The 25655-nt window shown below is 36.9% G+C and overlaps 2 protein-coding genes across 3 annotated transcripts; one reads left to right on the top strand and one right to left on the bottom strand.

Annotated features, from left to right (window-relative positions):
• The first annotated feature begins 231 nt into the window (after positions 1–231).
• mylk3 (myosin light chain kinase 3) lies at positions 232–21499 on the top strand. Of its 2 annotated transcripts, none has more exons than XM_039691771.2 (13): positions 232–571; positions 5356–5443; positions 5591–5930; positions 6951–7420; positions 8155–8260; positions 10545–10638; positions 12038–12147; positions 13086–13227; positions 13616–13686; positions 14616–14744; positions 18890–19042; positions 20710–20845; positions 21001–21499. In XM_039691771.2, exons 1-13 carry the CDS (start codon positions 491–493, stop codon positions 21076–21078), a joined length of 1998 nt encoding a protein of 665 aa, XP_039547705.2. In that variant the 5' UTR covers positions 232–490; the 3' UTR covers positions 21079–21499. The 2 variants fall into 2 exon arrangements, with proteins under 2 accessions (XP_039547705.2, XP_039547703.2); XM_039691769.2 differs by lacking the exon at positions 232–571 and adding an exon at positions 2645–3931.
• A 716-nt stretch (positions 21500–22215) lies between these two features.
• Positions 22216–25630, bottom strand: orc6 (origin recognition complex, subunit 6). The gene is made up of 7 exons (XM_039691773.2): positions 25471–25630; positions 25237–25363; positions 24354–24517; positions 24183–24272; positions 23495–23604; positions 23139–23225; positions 22216–22873 (listed from the first exon to the last, which is right to left on the bottom strand). Exons 1-7 carry the CDS (start codon positions 25533–25535, stop codon positions 22737–22739), a joined length of 780 nt encoding a protein of 259 aa, XP_039547707.1. The 5' UTR covers positions 25536–25630; the 3' UTR covers positions 22216–22736.
• Positions 25631–25655: the final 25 nt, after the last annotated feature.

The raw sequence follows: 25655 nt of genomic DNA on the forward strand, positions 1-25655 counted from the left end.
AGATCCCTGTCAAGTCTAAGCACACATAATCTATCTTCATGTTCTCTTACAACAGCATAACAGGAAACTGAAATTTGGTCTGACTCCCAGCATCCTTGTCATATCACCATCCTTCCAACCGCACATCTACGCCGGCTGCGCTGGGAGGAAGACTTCCCGTGGGGACCATCCCCCCCAAAAAAAGGCAAATCTAAGACCTATTAATAAAACAGAACACACACATTTCCAGCATACTCACACTAATCTCAGGCAGCTGTTATCTCTAAGCAGGAAGTGCTTTCTGGGCCCACTGCCGTGCTGACAGGGGCGCGTACCCAGTAAACGAGCTGAAAGTGATAAGATAGTTAGTGTTTGAGGGGTGATCTGTCTATTTTCCAGAATGTTACAGAACCCCGAGAGCCCAGTTCTGTGGAATATTCGTTGCTTATGGCGACTCACTTTGGCAAAGTACTACACTGAGTCCTACTAACCCAAGACAAGGGGGCAATGCATGATGGGGACCTCGCTGCACAGATCAATGCTTCTCAGTACAGGCGGCTTCAGTGTGTCGAACTATGTACGCAAATTCACGGTAAGACCCTGATTTCAAGCAAAGGGAAAGAAAAAAATCAGTTTGTATAGAATATAACGTTAAAAATATATTTAAAAATGTTTTAGTTGAAAATGTAATTGAATATATACATATGAAGAGTTCAGATGCAAAAGCCTCTAAGTGCCATTTGAAATTTTCTTCTAGAATGATAATTTTTATCAAGCTTGTATATTTAAGTTCAGTGATTTCACTTAAATGGCAATGATAATTACCTATTAATTGTTATTTAAGTGAAATTACTGAACTTAAATATACAAGATTGATAAAAATCATCATTAAAGAAGAAAATTTCAAATGGCATTTAGAGGTTTTTGCATCTGAACTCTTCATATATACATATAAACAAACCTATTTTTAATGTACAGTTGCTTTTTAGAGACTTTGCACTTTTAGGCTATTAGGACATTGTCATTTACTAATAAACTGCTCTTTTTAGGAGCTAAATCAGTCTTTTAAAGCTGCTCTTATCTAAGTGACTGTTAATTTAAGACTCTCATGACAAATATGTATACCTTTTAACAAGTTCAGGGTTGCTACCCTTTAAATGTGTGATTCCTTTATGTGCTTTAATCGTTTAGCTTCTTTCTTGAGCTGTTGTTATAGTTGTGTGCTCTGACATTTTTTTAATTTTCTTTTTTGTGGCAAATCATTTCTGAACATGATTTTGACAACAGTGCCCTTTGGACTTTTGACAAATTGATCATTGTCTGTAACATTTTTTGTTGATGTTGTAGATCAGCAGCACAATCTCATCTCTTTTCTCAGAGCAAAGACGAAACAAGAAAAGGCAATTAGCCTACTTGAGTGAGTGAAGAAGAGAAACAATTAATTTCGAGAAAGCATATTTAGTTTAGTGATAAGTGACAACTGATTGAATTTTTATTCATCCCGACACTTCATAGCACTCAAAGTGTATTTTTATTGAAAGGTTTGGACCGTAATGGGATTTACATCAAATTTACACACCGTACCCTTGAGTGCTCTTGTCAAAGACAGAAGTGGGACACGGACCTATCTGCTCTTTCAATCTTTAACGCTAAGGGTCCCTGCCATGTCAAACATTTATGTGAGGGTACAGAAGGGACTGTAAAACGAGACTACAGTCCAAACATTCCCTTCAGAGAGGGCAAGGATATATGCCACTATGAACAACAGCATCCATTAACAAAGCTCATGATGGACTACAAGTACAGCAGTTTAGCAGCTGACTTAGACCAGCAGATTTCTCCTCTTAATGCACACTGTGTACTATTCTTTCCTAGTGATGTACGCTATCTTACTTACCCGAGTTATGTTGTGGACTGGAAATTGAGTTGCTTATGTTGTGCCAGCTTGTAATAACAGATACCCCCTTCATCCCACCACCACCACCACCACCAAATAGTCAGCATGGAGACACATTCCTATGGCTGTCCTGATCCTGGCCTCCAGCTCTATTACATAATTAGGTTATACTATATTGTGAGTATTGTGTTTTGGCAGTCGAACACAGCAGAAAGCCATGAAGGATTCAAACAAAAAGTCCCTAGCTTACACATTTAGAATTGGCATTAGAAACAACACATCCATAGTGTTCAAGATTCCCTTCCAGCAGCCCCTTTTATCTTATACATTTGGTTGACAAGCAACTCACATTAATGTTAATAATTTAATCAGTTTAGACTTTGGGAATAAAATCTATGACAGAGTAAGTTCTTTATTTATTTATTGTCTGTTCCTTTCAATTAATAAGTTCTAAGTAAAACCTCTTAATAGGGTAAAACTTTACAACAGCATTCAGTTTTTAGTCTAGGCTAACTAATATATTAATTAATATTACTTATAAATCTAGCTTATTGCTAATCATGTTAATTCATAATTCATTAGTTAGTTTTAATTTAAAACTGTAAGTGTAATGTAATATAAATTAATATTAACAAAAAATAAAATAAAGATCTTGATTGTTAGTTTATGACTGTTTACTAATTTTTTATTAGCATTGTATTATATAAAAAGAACTGCACGCATGCATTGAGTGATGAACTTTGTCTTTAAATGATTGTATTTATGTTTGTTTTGTTATGTTTATCGCTTGTTGAAGCTTAACGATTCTGCTAATTATTTAGTATTAACCATGGTTTCATTCCAGATGATGTGAGAGAGAGGCAGTTGTGGCATATCATTAATCCTCATACCAGTGTCCACAGAGGTTTATTTTTACTTAAAATGTCAACCAATGTCACGTCACGTTCCAATGACGAGGGTGTCATAGGTGATTTAGTTGTGATAGGGTGGATCCAATGGTTGAATCTCAAATCAAAATGGATGCTACTATGTAGCAATGAATTAAAAAAGAAAACGTGATAAGACAATGAACGAGAGAGATACCAACTTTCTTGTCTCTACCTAATGACTGGCCATTTACAGAGGTCATTCCTTGCATGCCCACCTGTCAGCAGCATCTGCTGAGGAGAAATTAAATGTTTTGGTGACGTCAAGAGAGCGCTGGAACTTTGGCAATCACCAAGGCCCACTATAGCTCATATAAAAGGCCTAGAGAGAGAGAGAGAGAGAGAGAGAGAGAGAAGGGGACGCAAAATAGAAGTGGAGAGATAAGATACCCGATGGAGGTGTTTATTTAAGTGGTGTCATGTCTCTGGCACGTACCAACAACAGGGTTGCCTGAGCTGTCTGTTTTGTAAGAGGCACACAATAGACAAGAGTAGAGACCAACGGGGGAACTGATCAGTGGGGCTTCCTCTTTTTCTGCATTTTCGCATTGCACTGAGTGTGACTGCGGCAGCCATGAGTAAACAGACTCTGGCCACTTGTATTGCCAAGATGTATGAAGGCAGCAGGCTGGAGAACTCTGGAACTCCATCTGGGACAGTCAAGAAGCCGAGTCCAACTCTGATAGGTAGTCTGAGCAATGTGGAGGTCAAGTTAAACAACCTGGAGGGGAAGGTGGAACAGATTGAACTTACCCAGGCAGAGGTGCTTCACAAGCTGAGCTTATTGTGTCAAGGGATGGAGGCACTAGAAAGGAGCCTTGTGCAGCACAAGCAGGGGGTTCAAGAATCAAACGGGATCAAAAATGGCCAGCGAGAGAGCAACAAGCTCCCTTTGCTGACTGAGGTCAGGTCACTTTGTGGGGAAACTGTGGATCTGCTTCATAATCTCAAGCAGGAGAGTCAGCAGCAGAGAAAGAAGATCGAATGTATGGAAAGTTCTTTGTCCACTCTGGAGAAAGTAATAGGGTATGTGGGAGATGCTTTCCGTAACTCAAAAATAGTGGAGTTCATCCTCAATGGAGTGGTGCCATGGAGAAGACAAGGCCCTCTGGACACTGTAGAGGAAGAGGTCAGTAAGATCCTGATTTGACCAGGTTAAATCTGGTCATCCAAGGTCTCTGCAGCAAAAATATAAACAGACAAATACAGAGGTTATCTGATATCCACAAGAGATCCGGCAGAGGTTAAATCTGAGCTGTTTATTTTCCAAACTGTTTACTACAGTTGGAGCTGTCGCTGAAAATGAGGACAAATTCAAAACAGCCTGTGAAATAATATCTTTATGTACAAGATATTGATTGTTTGGATTGATGAAAAGAGCATAGTAAAGACTGAACATGCTGTATAGACTTCAATTTGTTCTTTTATTTTTTCTTTATTTTATTACATTAGATCCTTAATAATTATGTACATTATGCATGTTATAATTTGATTTAGTTGCATCACACAGCGTTTCAGTATAACTAACTTTTGTATAACTTACAAAAACAGTTTTTAATAACTTATAACAAATAATTGTTACAGTGTGTCAGGTGGTCTTTACAGCTCAAAAGATGACTAAATATAACTTAGAGTAGTATGACAAAGATAGAAATACCCCTGCACTGGTAACGCATTTACAATGGTCAAACTAGCTAAAATTCCCTTTTCTTGCATAGATAGATAGAAAAAGGGGTAATGTCCCTCCAATTGTATCCACCATTTACTCTGTTGGCTGATCTATTCTTGCTAGCAAGCATGTTAAGTTTACAGCAATCTAACCTTTTACCAAGGTTGCTATTTTATCTATGATGAGGCTGAACGGGCCTCGTGTTTCAAATTCCTAGACTGGATGTGTGTGTGTGACTGAGCTGATGGTGACTGAGTATAACTAGTTTTGCAGTAGCAAAACCACACTTCAAAACCAAACCTTAAACATACGTAGGCTACTTTATGTACAGTGTAAATGTGAATTTCTTTCAGAACAGCTTGTCAGATGAAATATTCCATTTGGTTAACTGGTTGTACATAGACATATGTCTATATTGTCAATTAAGGGCTGCATTTATTTCAAAAATAAGTGAAAGTGTTTTTGTATCCAAGTCACTTTACAAAAATGGAGCCTTCCACATGGTGTATAATAAGCAGATCTTTTGTCAAACAGTGAAATTATACCAAGCATTTCATGCAGCAAATGCCAAAAACCACGAAATGGAATGTTTTGTGACAAATGCCCTCTGAGTCGTGCGGTGAACATTAAGTGCCATTCTGTAAACAGGTTGACTATTATAGTACTGTTCCACCATAATCATCCTCATCATCATCAAGTTTTCTTATAATTCACACAGCCACATAATGTTTAAAGATCAAATTATAATAATTACCACAGTTAATAGAAAACGTACACTTCTGTTTCAGGACTTAGAAGAAAGCTGACAAAGTGAAATAAAAGTTTCCATCAGTCAATACTGCTTAAAACTCAACAAAAGTATAATGCATCTTTAATTTTCATAGAAAAACAAACCAGATGGCAACAGCATTAAACCAAATGACAGTTACTGCCACCAGAGCACACAGACTTCAGAGGAGGTGATTATTACAGGTATGAATACAATATATTTTCAGCAGATTATGGACTAGAAATGTTTATAAGACATCTTGTGAGAATTGATATGTCAGAGCCTTTTCCTGCATGCATTTCAATGCACAAAACATGTTTTAGTGATTCTGACTCTGTTATTATCCACAGCTGAGACTGAGCTGCAGAAGCCGGAGGTCACTGTTCCCACTGATCCCAGCAGCCTACCTTCTCCTGAAGCCCTTAGAGGAGCAAGTGAACCTCAGATACCTGTTAGTACAGGAGAAATCTCCAAAGACTTACGAAAGGCCAAGGAAGTCACAGTGAAGAGCAGAGCGCCTACGCAGGTCCAGACGTTTGGTCCTGAAATCCAGCTGGAGGCTGAGGATATTGACATTTATTGTGTACCCAAGCAAGAGACAGACAGCTCAACCGCTACACAAGCTAATGCTGAATGCGTCACTGTGACAACAACTAAAGTGGAAAAAGATTCGTATCTTCAGCAAGAGAGGTGACAAATTACATTGCCACTGCTATTTAAGCTGAATGTAACCGTTCAACGCAAAATGCTGTAAAAAATGTGTGCATTTTCCGTCTGCATTGAATTTTAAAAGGGATGTTGTCTGTGATATGTTGGCTTTTCTAAGACTGTAGCAGAAAAGTGTCAAAACTGACTATGGCCTGAAAGGGAAATGGGTTATAAATGGAAGACCGAACATTGTCATTGGCCACCTTTTGAGATAATTACATAGCAAATGATGCCAGTGAGGATGCCACAAATACTCTAATGGACTCTTTTACACTTTTACATAGAAGATTAGAGATTAGATGCCTCAGAGTATTGTAATTAACCCTGCTAAAGTGGCCAGAACCATCATCAAAGAGGTTGCACTATAAAATAATACTTTTAAAAAATATAACTTTTTCGGTGAATATTACTCTAAATAACATAAGCTCTGAACAGACCAGAAAATAAATATCACATCTATAACAGATCCTTCCTAAATTCTGTAAGGCAAAATCATACAGCCAGGCCTTTCTCCTCTGTCGTATGAGATTTACAAAGCAGAGTGCTGATAATGCACCTGCATGCAAGTTCTCTGTATTATTAATGTGTTTTCTGTGTCTTTGAGGCACAAAAGACCCTCTGCCTGAAATAATAGACTGTTGTGCATGGTGGGAAGTATAATTCATTAGACTAATGGCTAAGGTCTTGAGATTACACTATGCAGTGGTGACTGAATGCATGTTGCCAACCTGCCAGGCATTATGAGTTTTAGGCCGTTTATTTTTATACAAAACATTCCAGTTATGGACCTTTTTATGTAATTGGGTTTATTGGGCTGTTGTTCATAGTAGCCTCTCACATGCAGCCTCATAATATTTCTTACACAACACCCTTATTATGAGGACATACATGCCTACTATGCTACATTTGCTGATTCCCATTACATATGTTTAACTGATTAACTGAAGGTCTCACATCCATTGTTATACCTTTGAAAATGGTTGTTCTTTTGATTATTCACAGGGCTCATGAACAGGCAGATGTTTCACAGGATGGCAATGAGGCTTCACTCGAGACGATATTTAATGGACAACAAGTTGAGCCGAAGGTTGAGGTTCCTCACAAACAGACAGAGGTTTCACAGGTTGGCGACAAGGCCCTTTTGAAACAACAGCTGGAGAAGAAGGTGGATGTTCCTCACAAAACTCAGCTCTGCACCAAAGAGCCTATCAACAAGGATGCAGAGGTTAAGTCACAACATAAAGACACAATAGAGATGGTAGCACCTGTGCCAAAACATGATGAGAGAAAGAAAGGATCTGAACCAGCTATCAAGACAAATGAAAATAAAACTGAGTCTGACCCAATTATTTTGGAGTCTGACCCGATAAAGAACTGTGCAGCTCCTAGTCCACATAACAAAACCTTTGTTGAGGAAGAAAAAGCTAAATTAGCACCTCTGAGAAAAGAAGAGACACAGCTACTGATCATCGGTGAGTGATTCATTCCTTCAAATGAAACTGTGTCGATATGCACTCACTTCTAGCTAAAAATGGAAATCTTGAAATAAATATTTATGATTCCGGATCCTTAAAGTCACCATGAAATCAATTGATCTTTTTCTATTTTATAGCCTAAATAATTTCACATCATTATTATTTTTTTAATTCGACTAGCCTACACAAAAAACCACTGTTTATTTATAACTGCGCATGTAAACGTACTTATTCCTTTGAAAGTAAGTGAAATGTGCCCGAAGTCGAATACCTTAATCGGGATAGGCACGGATAATGGCTTCAAAACAAATAACGAATAATGCTGCCGAATAATATTCGTCTGAATCTGACCAGAGATAGCGGTAGCATAATATTATAGACTACATAAACATCTAAAATCTCGATTCAATAATGAGTGTGTGAATGACAGAGAATACATTTTACGAATGAAACGAGCTCAAATCAAAGCCTTTAGGAAAAGGAATTGACAGCAATGTGTGCATGTTATGAGCAGTCATGCATGCTATCTGAGCAAATTTGTTTAGAAGATGAGCAAACAGTGGACAGCATGTAATGAACAATTGACACCAGTAAACATCATGTGACACAATGATCAGTTAGGCTTTAAACTTAAACCAATTTACTACTCAAAATCAAATCCATAATTTGTAATTAGAACTATACAACTTGTAGTGTTCAATAAAACCAGCATGCTGATATTTGTTTTCTAGATGACAGTCCATCTCTTCCAGCTCCATTCGAGCATCGCATCGTCAGTGCCAAGCAGGTTCCCATGAACTCATATTACGCAGTCAACCCCAATGATGTGCTGGGCGGGTGAGTCCATGTGCTAAAGGATAAACACATTTGAATAGTTCAGATGCAAAAGCCTCTAAATGCCATTTGAAATTTTCTTCTTTAATGATGATTTTTGTCAAGCTTGTATATTTAAGTTCAGTGATTTCACTTAAATGGCAATGATAATTACCTATTAATTGTTATTTAAGTGAAATTACTGAACTTAAATATACAAGTTCGACAAAAATCATCCTTAAAGAAGAAAATTTCAAATGGCATTTAGAGGCTTTTGCAATCTGAACTCTTCATTTGTTTACCCAAAAATGTAAATTCTGTCATAATTTAGGCTACTCATTCTGTCTTCTGTGGAACATAAAAGAAGATATTTTGAAGAATGTTATAACCAAACTTTAACTTTTACCAATAATATGATACAGATCGACGCCGAAATGATGACAGAATTTTCGTTTTTTTTTTTTTTGTTGAATTATCAATATAATACTATCAATATAATAATACTACTTGCTTAATTTAACCTCTGTGTAATCAAGTCAAGTTATGTCAAGTCACCTTTAGTTTTATAGCGCTTTATACAATACAGATAGTTTCAAAGCAGGTTTACAGTGATAAATAATGGTTCAATGCAAACTGAATTAAATTCTGCAGGATATAAGTTCTAAAAAGACGATAGTAAACTGCCATTCTCCATTTGAAAACAGTGTGGATACAGTTTGATTTAATAAACTGTGTAAATTTAATTAATCATATCATCATCCAGCTCAGTTAATAGTAGATGCAGATACGAAACAGATACTGCTGACTGTAACATCAGGATAAGAATGAGAGAGACAGACTAATAGATAGCATTCCTCTTACAATGTAACAAGTACATCGGATGTTGTGGGAGGTGTTACCGGTTCCAGTTGACCTAATTAATGCAGCCTATACCAATCCATTAAGGGATTTAAATCATAGACATGTATAATGTTCTTCTTTGTGTATACCAGGTTAAAGAGATGTGTTTTTGGTCTAGATTTAAACATGCTGGTTTAGGTGCTAAATAGGGCTTTATAAGTAATCAACAAGATTTAAAAATGTATGAGATGTTTAATAGGTAGCCAATGCAGTGTTGACAGAAACAGGCCAATATAGTCATACTTCCTGTAAGAACCAGCTGCCTTTTGGACCAGTTTTTTATTTATTTTATTATAAAGCATTACAATAATCTAGCCTTGAGGTCATGACTGCATTAACTAACTTTTCAGCATTTGTCATTTTTGAGCATATGCCATAATTTAGAGATATTTTTAAGATGGAAAATAAGGTTTTGTAAATGCTAGAAAGTAGAAATGTGGTTTTGAAATGAAATACACCCAGGTTCCCAACTGTTGGCGAATACTAAATACACCATCCAAGTCTTAAAGAGTGTTCTAGGTTATATTTTTGCAGACATTTTTAGTCCAATAATTAAAATGTCTGGGGTTTTTTCTTCAGTATTTAGTTGTAGGAAATTACTAGTCATCCAATATTTGTTTGCATTCAGTTTGTTTTATGAATGGGCATATTTTGTCAGGCAGCAAAGAAATATAGAGCTGAGTATCATCTTAACAGTTAAAAAAATAAAACTATGTTTTCTAATTATATTTCAAGTCAATGAGTCAGAAAGAACTGTACTGGGATGACAGTACCTCACAATTTTAATTAAACTTGTGTTCTTGTGTTTATACACACAAACAAAATGTTCTTTAATATATATATAAATGTGTAAATAAAATTAAAAAAAAAACTATTTTGATAATACTTGTAGATCTGATACTCGCTAACATTTATTCTTGGCACTATCTGTATATTGTTTCTTCCCAGGCCAGTTATATCTGACATGCTGACATTAGTGCCACAGATTAGATTGTGGGGAGTGACAGGGGGGCTGGGGGCTATTTCTCCTGGACCGGCAGAAGGAACATAAAGCTTTGAGTTGAATGACTGGTACACATAGACAAGGGCTCATTTGCACCCCCTCTCCACTCTTGTTCCACATACGCCACAAATAAGTAAGCACTGGCTTGTTTTTGACTCATCATCGGCAGAGTTTATTTTAGACAGGTGTTGAGCTGGTCTGTTTGCATTGGTATTATTTTGAGCCACAGCAGCCATCTTGACATAAACACACAATCTCACCCCATGGACAAACAGTTCCACGTAAATAGGCAGCCCAGTAAGTGCAGAGTGAGACGAACAGCAGCAGATAGTGACACTTTCACAAAGGTTGAAGTGATGTCCATAATCCATTAAATGAAATCTGTGTTTACGTGTGTTATTGCAGGGGCCGTTTTGGACAGGTACACAAGTGTGCAGAGTTGTCGTCTGGTCTTATGCTTGCTGCTAAAATTATAAAGGTCCGGGGAATGAAAGAGAGGGTGAGTACAAAACACGCATAAAAGCATTTATGAGCTTTTCAAACATGTTTACCCCGCTTGCTCTTTCTTTCTCTCCCTTCCCACTCCAATCTGTCCATCACCCTGTTCCTGTTATGCTTTATGAGAACATTTCCTTGACAACTGCTGACAGTTCTGCATATGAGCATATGAACAAATATTCACACATTCACACACACACACACACACACACACACTTTCACTCTCGCAAATAACACAATAACACCCATAGTCCCTCAAGGATATGGAAGCGCATGTTGTTTCTAGTATCTGCATTAAAAGCAAATACTTTCAAGTAGAAAAGAACACAATATTTATACGGTGAGTCATTTCACCAAGTACAACATGTTCTTCAGCATCTGTGTTGATCCTGAAACAACTTTCCAATCAATCAATGATTTAAGGGACAAGTTTATGTCAAGTTTAGGCTTACAACCAGGGTCAGGTATTCTACATTAGTGTTATTCACCTATCATTTCCCTCTGATTTCAAGGATAACTTATGGGTAGGTTTAGGATTAGGGGTAGGGATACATTTTGGGACTAGAATGTTTTTTCCAGGATCAGTAAAATATGTTGATCCAGGAAAATGTCTTACTTGGCAATGGAAGATTTATATTTCACATTACACTGTGTATTTACAGTATATACAGTGTAATGTGAAATATACATCTTTTCTTTGCACAGAATAACATGTACTTTTATCGATTCCCTTCATACTCCATTCTTCAACAAGTGCTGATAATTACATAATGGCACGTCTGTCATAAGCAGCACTTGCCCTTAATGCAATGTCATTCTCTGCCCTATGATCTGTCTTTTGCCACCATTACAGAGTAATCAGACAGGAATGGACAAATGCAGATAATTTTCACTCTCATTAATTTCTGCCACACGACACAAATGTCAAATGTCTCTAAGCCTCATTTGCATTTGGAAATACTCCTTAGTGGCAACATGATGTGCCATTCCTGCTGCATGTGCCATCTGCTCCAATGTATGCCAGGGAGAGACAGAGAAGCTTCATATGGGATAATTGAAGGCTTTTCGTAGGTCATATAATGGAGGACAGGAAGAGCTAGAGTAACTAGGGCAGACAATTACAGGGTTGGCAAAGGCTGTCAAACCTCCATTCCGAAACGCTTGTTTTTGCGATACCCAATGCAGTCATTGCAAATTCATTTCAAGCTATTTAACTGCAATCTAATTTCTGAAAAAGCTTCTCTCTAACTAATGACCCAATTTTTAAAAGTGCTGCTATTATCCTTTGGAGAGTAATAACAACACCATTTCAAAAACGTAAAATATAGGCTTTAAAAAGCTGTTGCACATTAAAATGCATTTGCTTTGGAATTACTTATTTATTTGTGCTTTCATTCCAGGATGAAGTGAAAAATGAGATTGGAGTTATGAACCAGTTAAACCATGTGAACCTGATTCAGCTGTACGATGCGTTCGAGTCTCGGACTAACCTCACACTCATTATGGAATAGTAAGTAAACCACAGAGAGATCTTAGTTCAAATCAGAATGATTGTTTCCAAGTACTAGAAAGGTTCGATTAAGTAGCTCTAATTAAAACAATTAAAGTTCTGCAAAAAAAAAAAAAAATATATATATATATATATATATACTGTATATATATATATATATTTCTAACTTATTCTAACTGTTAATTCAGGCTGATTAGTGGCTTTGGACAGTATTCATCAGGCCTCATTTGCAAAGCAAATTTTCTCTCCTGGCCTGGTCCTCACATTCTGTCACAAGAACATAGAGCTCCCACACATGCCACTTTGGTGTGTGTCATCTTCATGTCTTGTCCACAAATTAAATTAACTTTTTTTGGATGGTATCGAATTTACAAAAAAAGCTTTTAATTGTATGGAATAGCGGCACATATTCATATTTGTAATACAAGACATAACTATAAATGATGTAGATTTTTGGAAGATACTGTTATATAAAGGTACCACAACAAGGAACGAGTGTCAAAATTCAGTTTTGTTTTAGCATTTAAAACTACTTGTACCCACATGGCTTAAGCCACTTAATTTCCAACGCATTCTCACCCCAAGGCGTCACCTTTGACCATGCTTCAATATTTGACGTTTTAGGCGCCCCATAGCGTCACTTACATGAAGCGATCCTACGGCGTATTCTAACTGACGCTAAAGGAAAGCGTCAGTTAGAGGACGCGGTCAGGTTTAGGTGTGGGGTGGGGGTAGGGTACAGGCGATCCTAGGGCGTCATCCAACTGACGCTAAAGGGCGCCTAAAGCGTCAGATATTGAAGCATGTCCAAATGCTTCCCAAGGCGTCAGTTAAGTGACGCCTTGGGGTGAGAATGGGTGAGAATGGGCTGTAATTTCAATATCCAATTACACTGAACTAAAAGAGAGGAGTTCATTTGTGATGGTTTGTTATTTCAGTGTGGAAGGTGGTGAATTGTTTGACCGAATCATTGATGAGAATTACCAGCTGACGGAGATGGATGCCATTGTGTTTACCAGGCAGATTTGTGAGGGGGTTCAGTACCTTCACCAGCAGTACATTCTCCATTTAGATCTTAAGGTAAACTCCACACACGGCACTGAATGTTATAATGTGATACTGATGGGATTAGCAGTGCATATAGTGTCGGGTATCTCTATGGAAAAATCCACCAATGAATCACCCACATATGTCAACATCAGCAGACTGAATGTCGCACATTTGAATTAGCACGCTGCCAGTGGGCTTGTGCCTTGTGTTGTTGTTAACATGTGGTGTATGGGAATATGGAATGCATACAATGGTATAGGATGTTGTACCCCTATACCCCGGCCCATAACAATACATTTGAATCCTGACTTTTGTATGAAATACTTGTTCCTGTTTTAGAATTAATAATCAGTTTAAATGTATTTTAAATCTTATTTCTTTCAAATATATATATATTTTTTTATTTTCTGCAATATAGCCAGAAAACATCTTATGTGTGAACAGCACAGGGAATCAGATCAAGATCATTGACTTTGGACTCGCCAGAAAGTAAGTAAGCAGACCTCACTAAATTATCTTGTTATTAAATAGTAGGCTTATTGACATCTCATTTCTTTTAAGTCTACAAAAAGAAGCTCTTTTCTCTAGGGTAATTATGTCCCTAATTTCACACAAAAAACAAAGTATGTGTTTCTAGCTGGCATCATGTCTTCTGATTCACACCACTGTGCTGTCACCATGACTACAGTCACATTCCTTCATGCGTGGTCCTTTTCGAGAGCTTTGTTTACTTTGAGATTTAAAGCTTAAATCTATTAAACAATCCAAATCCTTACAAAGTCATCAAAATGTACTGTGCCTTTTAACTTTTAGTAACTGGCATAACTTTTAAGGTAAGAATTTTTGTGTGCGAGTAAAGCACTGGTGTGGGATTTGTGGTTTATTTATTTTTTTTCCATTTATCCAAAATGACTTAGAAATGAGAAAAACTACAACAATAGCAATGCATATTGAGAAGTGACACTATACAAAGTACCAGAATTGCTTAAAGAATTACAACAGAAAAGAACAGAGTGAGAAAAGTAGTTTTCTGAAAGTGGAGAGGGATTCATTGTTGGGAAGATTGGTATACCCCTGAGGTACATTGAATGTGAAGGTTTGGGAATGTAATTTTGGGCTGCTTATGCATCTCACAAATTTGCAGATGTGTGTGGAGGTAGAGGTACAGATCCAGTGACTATTTTACGTGATACGTTGAGTGCAAAAACGCATAACTGAATTGTCTTTGTTTTATGGTCTTTGATGCTCAGCTCATTTAAGTCAAAACTTACTTCTTGGTTCTTAGCTGACCTGGTGTTCTCATTGGCAAGGTTTTGTTGAGTCAGTTTTGGTTGCGAGTTAGTGCGTTTGGGTTTGGTTTTTCATATGGGCAAGATACAGGATCCAAAACCAAAAAATGTGTTATTCCCTCCCACCAGGTATAGACCCAGAGAAAAGCTGAAGGTCAACTTCGGAACCCCAGAGTTCCTGGCACCAGAAGTTGTCAACTATGACTTTGTGTCATTTCCTACAGACATGTGGAGTGTTGGTGTCATCACATACATGCTGTGAGTATGCAACTAGGCAGTAAGGCAGGTCCAAATTTTAATTGCAATTAAAGAGTCAGAATTGACATTCATAAATTATGAATTATTATATGATGATTTATGCATTATAGAAGTTTCACTTTCATCATACTCAGAATTACCCAGTGGTGTAGACTCCTGAGTGAAATATTAGAAAGATCAAAAGCCAAATGGAACGCATGTGAAAGCTTTAGAGGGCTCTTCTAAGAGCCCTCATCATTCAATAGAGCCCTGATAAAAGGGCACCAGTGCCGTACAGCTCAGAAAGCATGTTACCAATCCTGCTGCTCTTAATGCTGTCAAAAAACAAACAAACAAAATGTCCCATGTCTTATCCTGTGCACTCATCACTCTGCTCTCCATGAGCAGTGCTGCTGTACTGGCCATAGATGACCCACTGCTCTGGCCAATTGTGGTCAAGCCTCAATGAATGAATCAATAGCCGCGTTTCCACTGCCGGGCCAGGGCCGGGCCGTGCTAGTGCGTGCCAGGGCCAGTCGCGTTTCCACTGTCACTTCCGGGGCTTGATCGGGGCTTCCTCAGGGCCAACGGCCAGGATTTCTGGCCCGTCGAATACCTTGGGCCAGAGGGGGCCAGCTCGGGCTAGAGGCGTGCTCAAGGTAAAAGGCGGAGTTTATCGGTGTTATGGAACGTTATGATCTGAAGCAAGATGCACATAGGGGTGTCACTGATTAACCGTTTAAAATTGCAAAACATTTTAATTTGAACTGTAGGCCTATGCCAAATGCTGCGCAAAAATATATAGGCTACATATCGACGAATTTTCAGATATTTGTTTGATTTTTTTTGCCCCTTAAACATTTAAAATATTTGACAAATTAATATGAAAAAAAGATATATTTTACTGGTTTTCTGAGGCCAAATTAGAACCTGGAAATGATATTTTCCCTGCAGTGCTGAATGAGAAGAGCCGTTACCACAGCCTACAGAAAGGGGATTTATAGGTGATTTATAGGCTATAATAAATGTGTTTGATAATAAAATAATATAAAATAACGAGGCATTAATTGTTTATTAATAAACTATTGTTTTCTAAATGATTTTCGGCTAAAAACATATCTCCATCTCCGGATGCACATGTAGAGAGAAATTAATTAGCTATAAATACATAGTCAGAAGATATTGCTTTCGATTTGAATTTGTTCGTTTTAAATTGGACATTTAAAGCTTTAATCTACAAAGGATATAACCCCTGTAGACTAAAGCTTTAAATGTCCAATTTAAAACGAACAAATTCGAATGCGGCTGTTTCAGGTCTCACGCTTCAGTTCACGGAGTTAATGAAGCGCGCCTTGATTAATTGTTAAAGCACAACGTTTTCTTGTTATTGTGAGTTTACGCAAATAAATGTATTTGCGAATAATGTATTATTATTTTCTGTATGACCAGAAATGAAAGAGTATTTTAAGTTGTTTCCACTGAAAGAAATGCAATGAAACTGCAAGTGTTCACATGGGCGTCTCGCAGCCATCAGTGCGCGCTCCACACACACTGGATATGCGCTGATACGCGTCAAAAATATTGTGTTTATTTGTGCTCTGTTCCTTTTTTGGATAAAGGCGTCTTCTACATATGCAGCCTAATAAAATGTTACAATAATGATGATGATGGTTATTATTATTATTATTATTATTTGCAGACACTGAGTTTTTGTGAAATGGACGTTTTGCTTATTTTCAATTGGCAATTTCAGTTTGAAGGGTGATGGAAATGCGGCTTTAACTGCTCCGTACTTGCTGCGTTTATTTCTATAAATTAATTTAGTTTCAAATGGGGTCCAATCAGTTATTAAAGGTGTTAAAAATTACCTCTGTATCTCGAGGTTGCGGCGCGCACACTATGCACCAAGTATTAACCGATGGGCCTCGGTTGAAGGTTCATGAATAACTTGAAAACGTGCCCGCAGCCCTACTTGTTATATCGCGCAAAAAAATCGCTGCTTGAAATGGAGAATCGCCTGTACTGGTCTCGGGACACTATTGCAGCCACTACGGCAGGTGAGTTAATATACATGCTATCTTTCTAATTTACAAAATAAATTAATTCATAATACCCGCTGAAATGGGTTGGGTTTTATGACGTTTGATCCAGAAAGGCGTGTTAGGGGTGGGGTCTGGGGCAGCGCTGTGGGGCTACTGGCCCGGCAGTGGAAACGCAAGCCCGGTGCTTGAGGCCCGAGGCCACTAGCTCGGCTCGGCTCGCTGTTAGCTCTGGCCCAGCCCTAGCCCGGCAGTGGAAACGCGGCTATTTACTTGACAGCTGTTGGTGGAGATTTAGGGCTTGCCCATCCAGAGAATATGTGTTGAACCTACTTCACACTTCTCTAAGAACTGAACACCCAAAAGTGTCCAGCAATCACTGTATTAAAGGAATAGTTCATTTCAAAATGAAAATTCTGTCATCATTTACTCACCCTCAAGTTGTTTCAAACCTGTAATTCTTTCTTCTGCTAAACACATAGGAAAACATTTTGAAGAATGTCAGAAAACCAAACAGTTGATGGACCCCATTGACTTCCATAGTATTTCTTTTCCTTATGTGGAAGTCAATGGTGTCCATCAACTGTCTGGTTACTGACATTCTTCAAAATAATTTTCCTATGTGTTTAGCAGAAGAAAGAAACTCATATAGGTTTGAAACTCTTTATTTTCAGAATTTTCATTTTTAAGTGAACTATTCCTCAAACTGAATTATGGCTTTTTATTTAAAGGGTTAGTTCACCCAAAAATGAAAATTAAGTCATTAATTACTCACCCCCATGCTGTACCAACCCCGTAAGACCTTCGTTCATCTTCGGAACACAAATAAAGATATTTTTGATTGAATCTGAGAGCTAGATCAGTCCTAGATAGACTGCCTAAGGGACTGGCTCTTGACGGCCCATAAAGTCATTAAAGAAAAGGTTTAAATATTCCATGTGCCTACAGCGGCTCAATTATAAGTTTATCAAGCGACGAGACTACTTTTTGTGCGAAAAAAACATAAATAACGACTTTATTCCACTATTCCATTACTTCCTTATGGGCGCATGCGCGAGAACTGAGACGAGGACGTTCTCATTCGTCTACTTCTTGTTACCGGCTGCTCACCGCTTAGGAGTTTTACCGCCACCTACCGTATAAGATGATGTGCTGATATAGCTGGAAGCGCAAAACTTTCTGTTTACAAGCAGAGGAAGATGCGCGCTGTGCACTTAAAAGCCTTTAATCTTCTCAAAAAACGACAGTGTTCCTTATAATCCGGAGCGCCTTATATATGGATCATCATTTTATACGGTAGGTGGCGGTAAAACTCCTAAGCGGTGAGCAGCCGGTAACAAGAAGTAGACGAATGAGAACGTCCTCGTCTCAGTTCTCGCGCATGCGCCCATAAGGAAGTAATGGAATAGTGGAATAAAGTCGTTATTTATGTTTTTTTCGCACAAAAAGTAGTCTCGTCGCTTGATAAACTTATAATTGAGCCGCTGTAGGCACATGGAATATTTAAACGTTTTCTTTAATGACTTTATGGGCCGTCAAGAGCCAGTCCCTTAGGCAGTCTATCTAGGACTGATCCAGATCTCAGATTCAATCAAAAATATCTTTATTTGTGTTCCGAAGATGAACGAAGGTCTTACGGGGTTGGAACAGCATGGGGGTGAGTAATTAATGAGTTAATTTTCATTTTTGGGTGAACTAAGCCTTTAACAGCTGCCATTACCGTTTTTTGCAAAATTTTATTAAAAAAATAATAATAAATTATATATATATATATATATATATATATATATATATATATATATATATATATATATACTTTAAATTATGCAACCTTAATGCCAAAACGGTATCTAAACACTTTAAAATGTTAATATATATATATATTTCTTCACTAACACTTTACAACTATGTTTAATATGAACTTTAATTCATGCATTAAGTATCAATTGTTAACTGTTAATTTGTTAATTCATAATAAATCAACTAATGTACACAACTTGAATGATGAAAATGTATTAGAATATATAGAAATGACATGTACTTCACCATTCACCATTTATTCATTTAATGGAAGTTTTTAACCAAAGCAAAAACTGGTTAAAAAATTTTTTTTTTTTTTTTTTTCAGTTTGAGTGGCCTTTCTCCATTCTTGGGTGACAATGACACAGAAACAATGAACAACATTCTGCACTCCAAATGGGAATTTGACGCAGAGGCATTTGAGCATGTGTCAGAAGAAGCTAAAGACTTCATTTCCAGCCTCCTTGTGCCCGCTAAATGGTATTCATCTATCATTATTCCTCTAACTGAAAACCTTAGAATATACCGCAAGTCAAGTTTTCTATCCCACATAATTCGATATCCTCTCTTCTATTATTTCTCCTCCTTTCTGGTCTCTTCTGGATTTAAGAGCCTCACTTTTCTCTTCCATCTCTCAGTCATTATCCTGTGCAGGTTCCCTTAATGCACCCTGACATCAAAACTGAAACCTCTGAAAATGCAGTGCTGTTCAGTACACCAAAAATGGGCACAAATAACATATAATTGGCCGGTGATGCAACATGGCCTGGATCAGTTTAGAGCATTTGAAGCTCACCCTCACATTGCTCTGTCTTAGCTAACCTCTCCCACACAAGGGCTGTAACGCTCAGCTGGCATGAGATAATAGCAGGCTGGCACAGCAGGTTGCCATGAGAGGGTGCATTGTCTTTTGCCCACCATCTTACCACAGTATGCGGTAGAAGAGATGATTCAGTGCACTTTGACAAGGTGCATTTAGACGCAGCATGACACCCACCTTGGCCTTCCTCCCTTCTCTTTATCTGTGGTGACAATGTTGTCTAATAACCTCATCGCAGCTCCCCACACACATGCCATGTGATTCATATCATATCAGAATATTAGTGGATTAATTGCATGATGATTATGTATAATCAGCTGGATTACGTCTTTCTTACAGGTAAATGCACTTGCGCACAATTCTCAAATTTTATGCTGTCTCTCAGGGAGGTCGACTTATTTAATTGAGAACATTCCTTTCAGTAATTTTCTATTCCTCTCACTCAATTATCTGCCTTTTGTCTCTGTTAGCCAAATGTTAGCACAGTTAGCCAGATGTTAGCATGGTTAGCCAAACATTTGCACAAACATTTGTTTCTATACCCCCCACTTGGGGTTTTGAACACTTGATACTGAGCACGCAAGACTGCCTCAGGTCTGAAAAAATGCCAAAGTATCATTAGTACTGTTTATTTTAAAGTACTGAAAATAAAAATTACTAAATAATGCGCAGTAAAAAACAAACAAACAAACAAACATGCTTTTTACAAGTGTGTCCCATCAAGTAATCACAAGTTCTACACACACTTGCAGTCTTTACGCCAATTATAATGCAGATAAATAAGTGCTCAAGTACAAAGTTTGCAAGTGTGAGTATTGGGATGGGAAATGGCAAAGTTCAGTGCCCTTTCATTAATAACGGTTTATTTTTAAGTGCAAGGTATTGAAAATCAAAATGTGTAATTAATTCTCTGTTAAAAAAACCCAAAAACATGCTTTTTGTCAAGTGTGTACCATCAAGTAATCAAAAGTTCTACACACACTTGCAGTAATTACGTCGACTTGAAAACTTGAAATCCAGATAAGTTTGAGTATTAGGATGGGCAGTTGTTAATACAGTTAGTCAAACTTAATCTATATTTAAGTTATATATATATATATATATATATATATATATATATATATTATAAATATATATATATAGTGTCTTTCATATATTGTAAGTGCTCAAGATCAATCTCTGTCTAAGGCTTGAAAAAAGTAGTATTTGATTCAGTCATCACACAGAAGAATTGTATTCTGCATCTCTTGGAACTGGTTGTTCTTTGTGTGCCAGGTTTTTTTTTAAGACCTTAATGTTTTTTGTGTTTGCGTGGTTTCTATGGCAGCAGCCGTCTGAGTGCATCAGGATGCATGAAGCATAGCTGGCTAAATAACCTGGAGGACAAAGCCAAGATGTACAAAGTTCGGCTCAAGTCACAAATGAGGCTTCAGCGTTACCTTGCTGCTCACCGTCAGTGGAAGGTATGGAATCATGAGTCAGCGCATTTTCGATTTTTTAACAGACACACACACAGACAGACAGACGTTCCTGTAATTTATAGATAGATGTAAATGGTGTTCGCTTATCAGCATAACACATGATCCTGCTCTTATGTTTACTCTTTTTGTTTTTACAGAAACATTTCTATGCAGTCACTGCAGCAAACAGGTTGAAGAGGTTTCAGCAGAGCAGATCAGTTAGCGTGCCAAATTAGTTATTAACCTGGAGGACAGTGCCTGTAGCTTACGAGGACATCACAATGTCACACACTGGAAAAGGAACATGTCTCAATTTGTTGAACGATTTGAAATGGCTTTGTAGAAAATGTTTAATATGCTCTTGCCTTGTTTATAGCCAGTGTAATAGTATCTTGTTAAAACGTGTCTTTTTTATGTACCTTGTTTAAAACACTGTTGCATTTAATTTTCACTTCATCATGCTTTCACACCAGGAGTGTACGGCATGGATCACAAGGTGTGCTTTTGAACCACATGAAAAGCTGTTGTCCCTTCTGTGAAGGTGTTTTTCTTGGGCACTACTGCCTTATCTTAGTATTTGAAAGAAAGTGGTTTTGGTTCTCGTTTCAGTATCTTATATTAGTAAAAAAAAAAAAAAAAGATATATATATATATATATATATATATATATATATATGTGAAGAGTTCAGATGCAAAAGCCTCTAAATGCCATTTGAAATTTTCTTCTTTAATAATGATTTTTTATCAAAGTTGTATATTTAAGTTCAGTAATTTCACTTAAATAACAATTAATAGGTAATTATCATTGCCATTTAAGTGAAATCACTGAACTTAAATATACAAGCTTGATAAAAATGATCATTCTAGAAGAAAATTTCAAATGGCACTTAGAGGCTTTTGCATCTGAACTCTTCATATAAATATAACATAGCATGAAGATTTGATGTAGTCATCCTAAATGTTTTGTTTAGCACATTGATTAGATCTGGAAACAAAATCTAAATAAGAGACTCAACTGGCATGCTCATGGTCATTTAAAATGAGAACTCTTTTCACTGGTTGTTCAAGAACATTTGAATGTTAACATTGTGACTTGAAACTGCTTTCTACGAATTTATTGCATTTGTACACATTTATATTATAGTTGCATAACCACAAACATAAACAAAGGTGGTTCTGATCTTGACATAGCAACTGACAAAGAGCACTGAAGTTAGCAAGGAATTATAGGGGAGTTCTGTTTTCTCTCTCATAGCTCATATAGTGCTAGTATAGAAATCATTGTATAGGTTATTAACAGACTTGTGAAAAAATAGCCTCTGTAGAAAATGAGCATTTAATCAAGACATTAAAAATATGAGAAACCAAGAAAATTAAACTGTCTTGAAAACACATTTTATTCACATCAAATTCAAACAAAGAAGATGTGCCATGCATTATTGAAATAAATTGATAAATCACATCTAGACGATCTTGAATGCATTATACGCCTCCAATGAGATTTTAATTCAATACTTCAGAACACCAAAAAAATGAAGTCATATTGTCACCATAATCATCCAAACAATCTCAGACTAAAAAAATACTCAAATTAAATGAATGAATGACAAATTGCTATTTGCAATATATTATCTAAATGAGGAACATAAAAATTGGCAAGTCTTTGCACAATATCTAAAATAGTAACTATCTTTGACCTGGTAAATTAAATAAAACAGTGATAAAAAGTGCCTCAATTCCTCTGGAAATGTCTGTATGTGGATAAAACAATTTCACACAAGAAGCCAGAGGGGGGCAGGCAACTTCTCTTGGTAGAGTGTTGTTAAATCCAACTCAAAAGTCCTGTTGACATTATGCAGAGCCATTATTAAAATAAATGGGAAACTTAAAACCTTCAAGAATCTACAGCCTTTGCTTTTAATGCATTTTCAAGGATTTTTCTTTTCCACTCCTCATAATTTTGTGTTTCTTCCTCCTTTGTTTTTTCAACTCGCTCTTGCTTAGGAGATGTTGGAGATGAAATCTTCCCATCTGAAAAAACAAAAACAAAAAAAAAAACAGAAAGACAATTACATGTATCATAAAACATGACCGATATGGTCTGTCTATTATTAGATATTACACCTAGAATTCATTATTAGTCGTATTGCTTTAAGAAAATTTTCTTTCCAGGTTGAAGACATGCTTAAGAATAGAAAAGGTTACATTAATAATCATCTAGTGCACATAATGGCAGCTGATGGGTAGAAATAATTAGCCATTATTAGTTATTGAGACAAGTAGGTCGATTTCTTACCATCTTCTGCCTTTTCTAGCATTTCACTGAGACACTTCTGCCTCTTTTGAGCAGTTTTGACGGGTTTCTCCACAGATGAAGCCTCTTCTAATGGTACAAAGAGATATTAGAGTGAGCCTGTAACCATGGTAATTAGTGAAAATGACTTGTTTCTTCATGAGAAATCTATTTGAAGTAATATTTTTTCTTTTATAATAAATAAACAAGATTAAAAGTTGTGCACCTTCAATCACATCTTCATTAAACATGAATGTCAGACCGAAACCTCCCACAAAAATGTCTTTGAGCATTTATTCACTTTAATTAGGCAATGTGTCATTTTCTAAAAAGCTTTTGTTTGAAGGCGTCACACTTACTGCAGATTTCCTGTCCAAATTTCTGGAACTGTGTGCACAGCCGATCAAAGATGCCCTTCTTTGCTCCAGATGAAGAGGCTAATTTCCTGTCAGTTTTGATTTTCATGCACCTTCAAACAAGAAGGGCAGAACCAATTTATTTTTCCATTTTCAATAATTAAATGTAAATCAGGTGAAGTTTAGGTTTAGAGATTTTTGTGACTTGTTGACATGCATAAAATCATTTTGACCCATCTGGGAGCTTGAGTTTATTATTGTACAGTAACAGATTTTGGTTGGATAGCAATAACCCAACAGTCACACAGTCACAATACGGCTGGATTCCCTATGCGAGCACTCACTTTCATAGAATCTAATATGCAGATAACCTAGCTCTAAGGACAAGGAACAAACATGTGAGGGCCAATCCAAGATTTGACCTTTCCAAATGTAAATTCAGCTCCAAATTAATCTGTATGCATGTAATTCATTTCTCTCATTTAAAAATACTATGGCCTCACTGTACTTTGACCACACTGTGAAGAGCTTAATCAAGTTTTCAAGAGACAGTTGAGCTCCCATCAATATTTATATCTAATGTGAGTGTCAAACATCTAACCATCCATCAACACGTATTTTTGAACTCTCCATTACTTGACTCAGAGATGATGTGTAATTACAGCATATTTCAGGGCTTCAAAATACTCACTTGCATGCTGCATATAGAGCTGCTGTGGTAAACAGAGACTTAGACAGGTCAAGGTCTTGTTGCTGGGCTGCGGGTAAACTGGTCTCATACCTTAAACAAATACATGTAGATTAAATCAAGTCATTCAGAATCAATTCAAGCTGATTGCAATAATGCAATGTGAAGTCTCACCGTTCAAGGATCTGAGAGGCCACTTTAACTGCTTCCAAACACCCATACTGCACTGCAAGATCTCTGAGACCCAGGCTTGACTGAAGGCCCAGCATGCACTCCATAGACTTCAAATTGCTGGAGTAAACCTTAGGACTCAGGCCAGATAGTTTGATGGCATACTCCTATCCAGCAGAATATTGAAATAATATTTTTGTTGTACATTTACAACAAGAAAAAAAATGTTTAGGTATATAATGTTAGATATGTACAGCATATTGTGTAAAACAGTCAATGTTTATTGAGATAAATTACTATCGATATAAAAAAAAAAACAATCTCAGTTTCCACTACACCTATTTTGTCCCTAATATATATATTTTTTTTTCACAAGCTATACAGTGGATAAGCAATTATTAATATTACATGAGCCATGACACATGAAGAAAAGAGAATATTTCTAAATGATACATAAGTGTCTAAATAATATTTGTGTGCTTGATTGAACAATTGTATCAAAAATAGTCTTGGCAAGACAATGGAATAGGCCAATTCCTTAAGATAATAATAATCATAAACAATAATTATAATTTTCATGCAGAAAGCTACATTATTACACATGATTTGAGACGAAATGCCACTGGTGGTAATTTTCATGACTTCCAAGGGAAAGAGATAAAACAGCTAGACAATTTTCCTATGATGCATACATGGCATTGGCCACTATTGGATAGTGTTAGTAGATATTATTAAAGTGAATAAACAAATGTGTGAGAAGAATACGAAAAAAAGTATATTATATTCATATGCATTTTAGGTAACAATATACTTAAGTGTGAATGTATGCATGTCTGTACATGCATAACGTTGCTTATGTTACACATAAAGAGAAAAATGATCTTGCCTTGTCTACGGGAAATTTCATTGAAGTCGCTGCCAACTCAAGGCAAATAATTGCCTTACTGGTGGCGGTCACAGAACCCAGTCCAACACATTTCACTTGGGATAATCGCATGTACTCTTCTGCTTGGCTGAAAATGAATCCGAATTAGTCCTGTTGTTAAATTGACATGTTCACTTCTGACTGAACCAATGTCTTCCCAAAACAAGCGAGTGGCTGATATATTACTACACTTACCTCAATACTTTAACAGATGTTATACCGATCTTCGAAGCAAGCTTACTAAACAACTCTTTATCCATTTGTAAAGATGATCGATCCTCTCAGCGCAACTCAACAGAATCCTTCACCAGACTTTGCAAAGAGACAGGCTGATTTCGCGGGAAAAACAATCACGTGTCACACTAGAAATAAACGTTCTG

Source organism: Pimephales promelas, chromosome 1 (assembly GCF_988280905.1).
Source record: "Pimephales promelas chromosome 1, fPimPro1.hap1.1, whole genome shotgun sequence".
In the NCBI taxonomy this organism is placed as follows: Eukaryota; Metazoa; Chordata; class Actinopteri; order Cypriniformes; family Leuciscidae; genus Pimephales; species Pimephales promelas.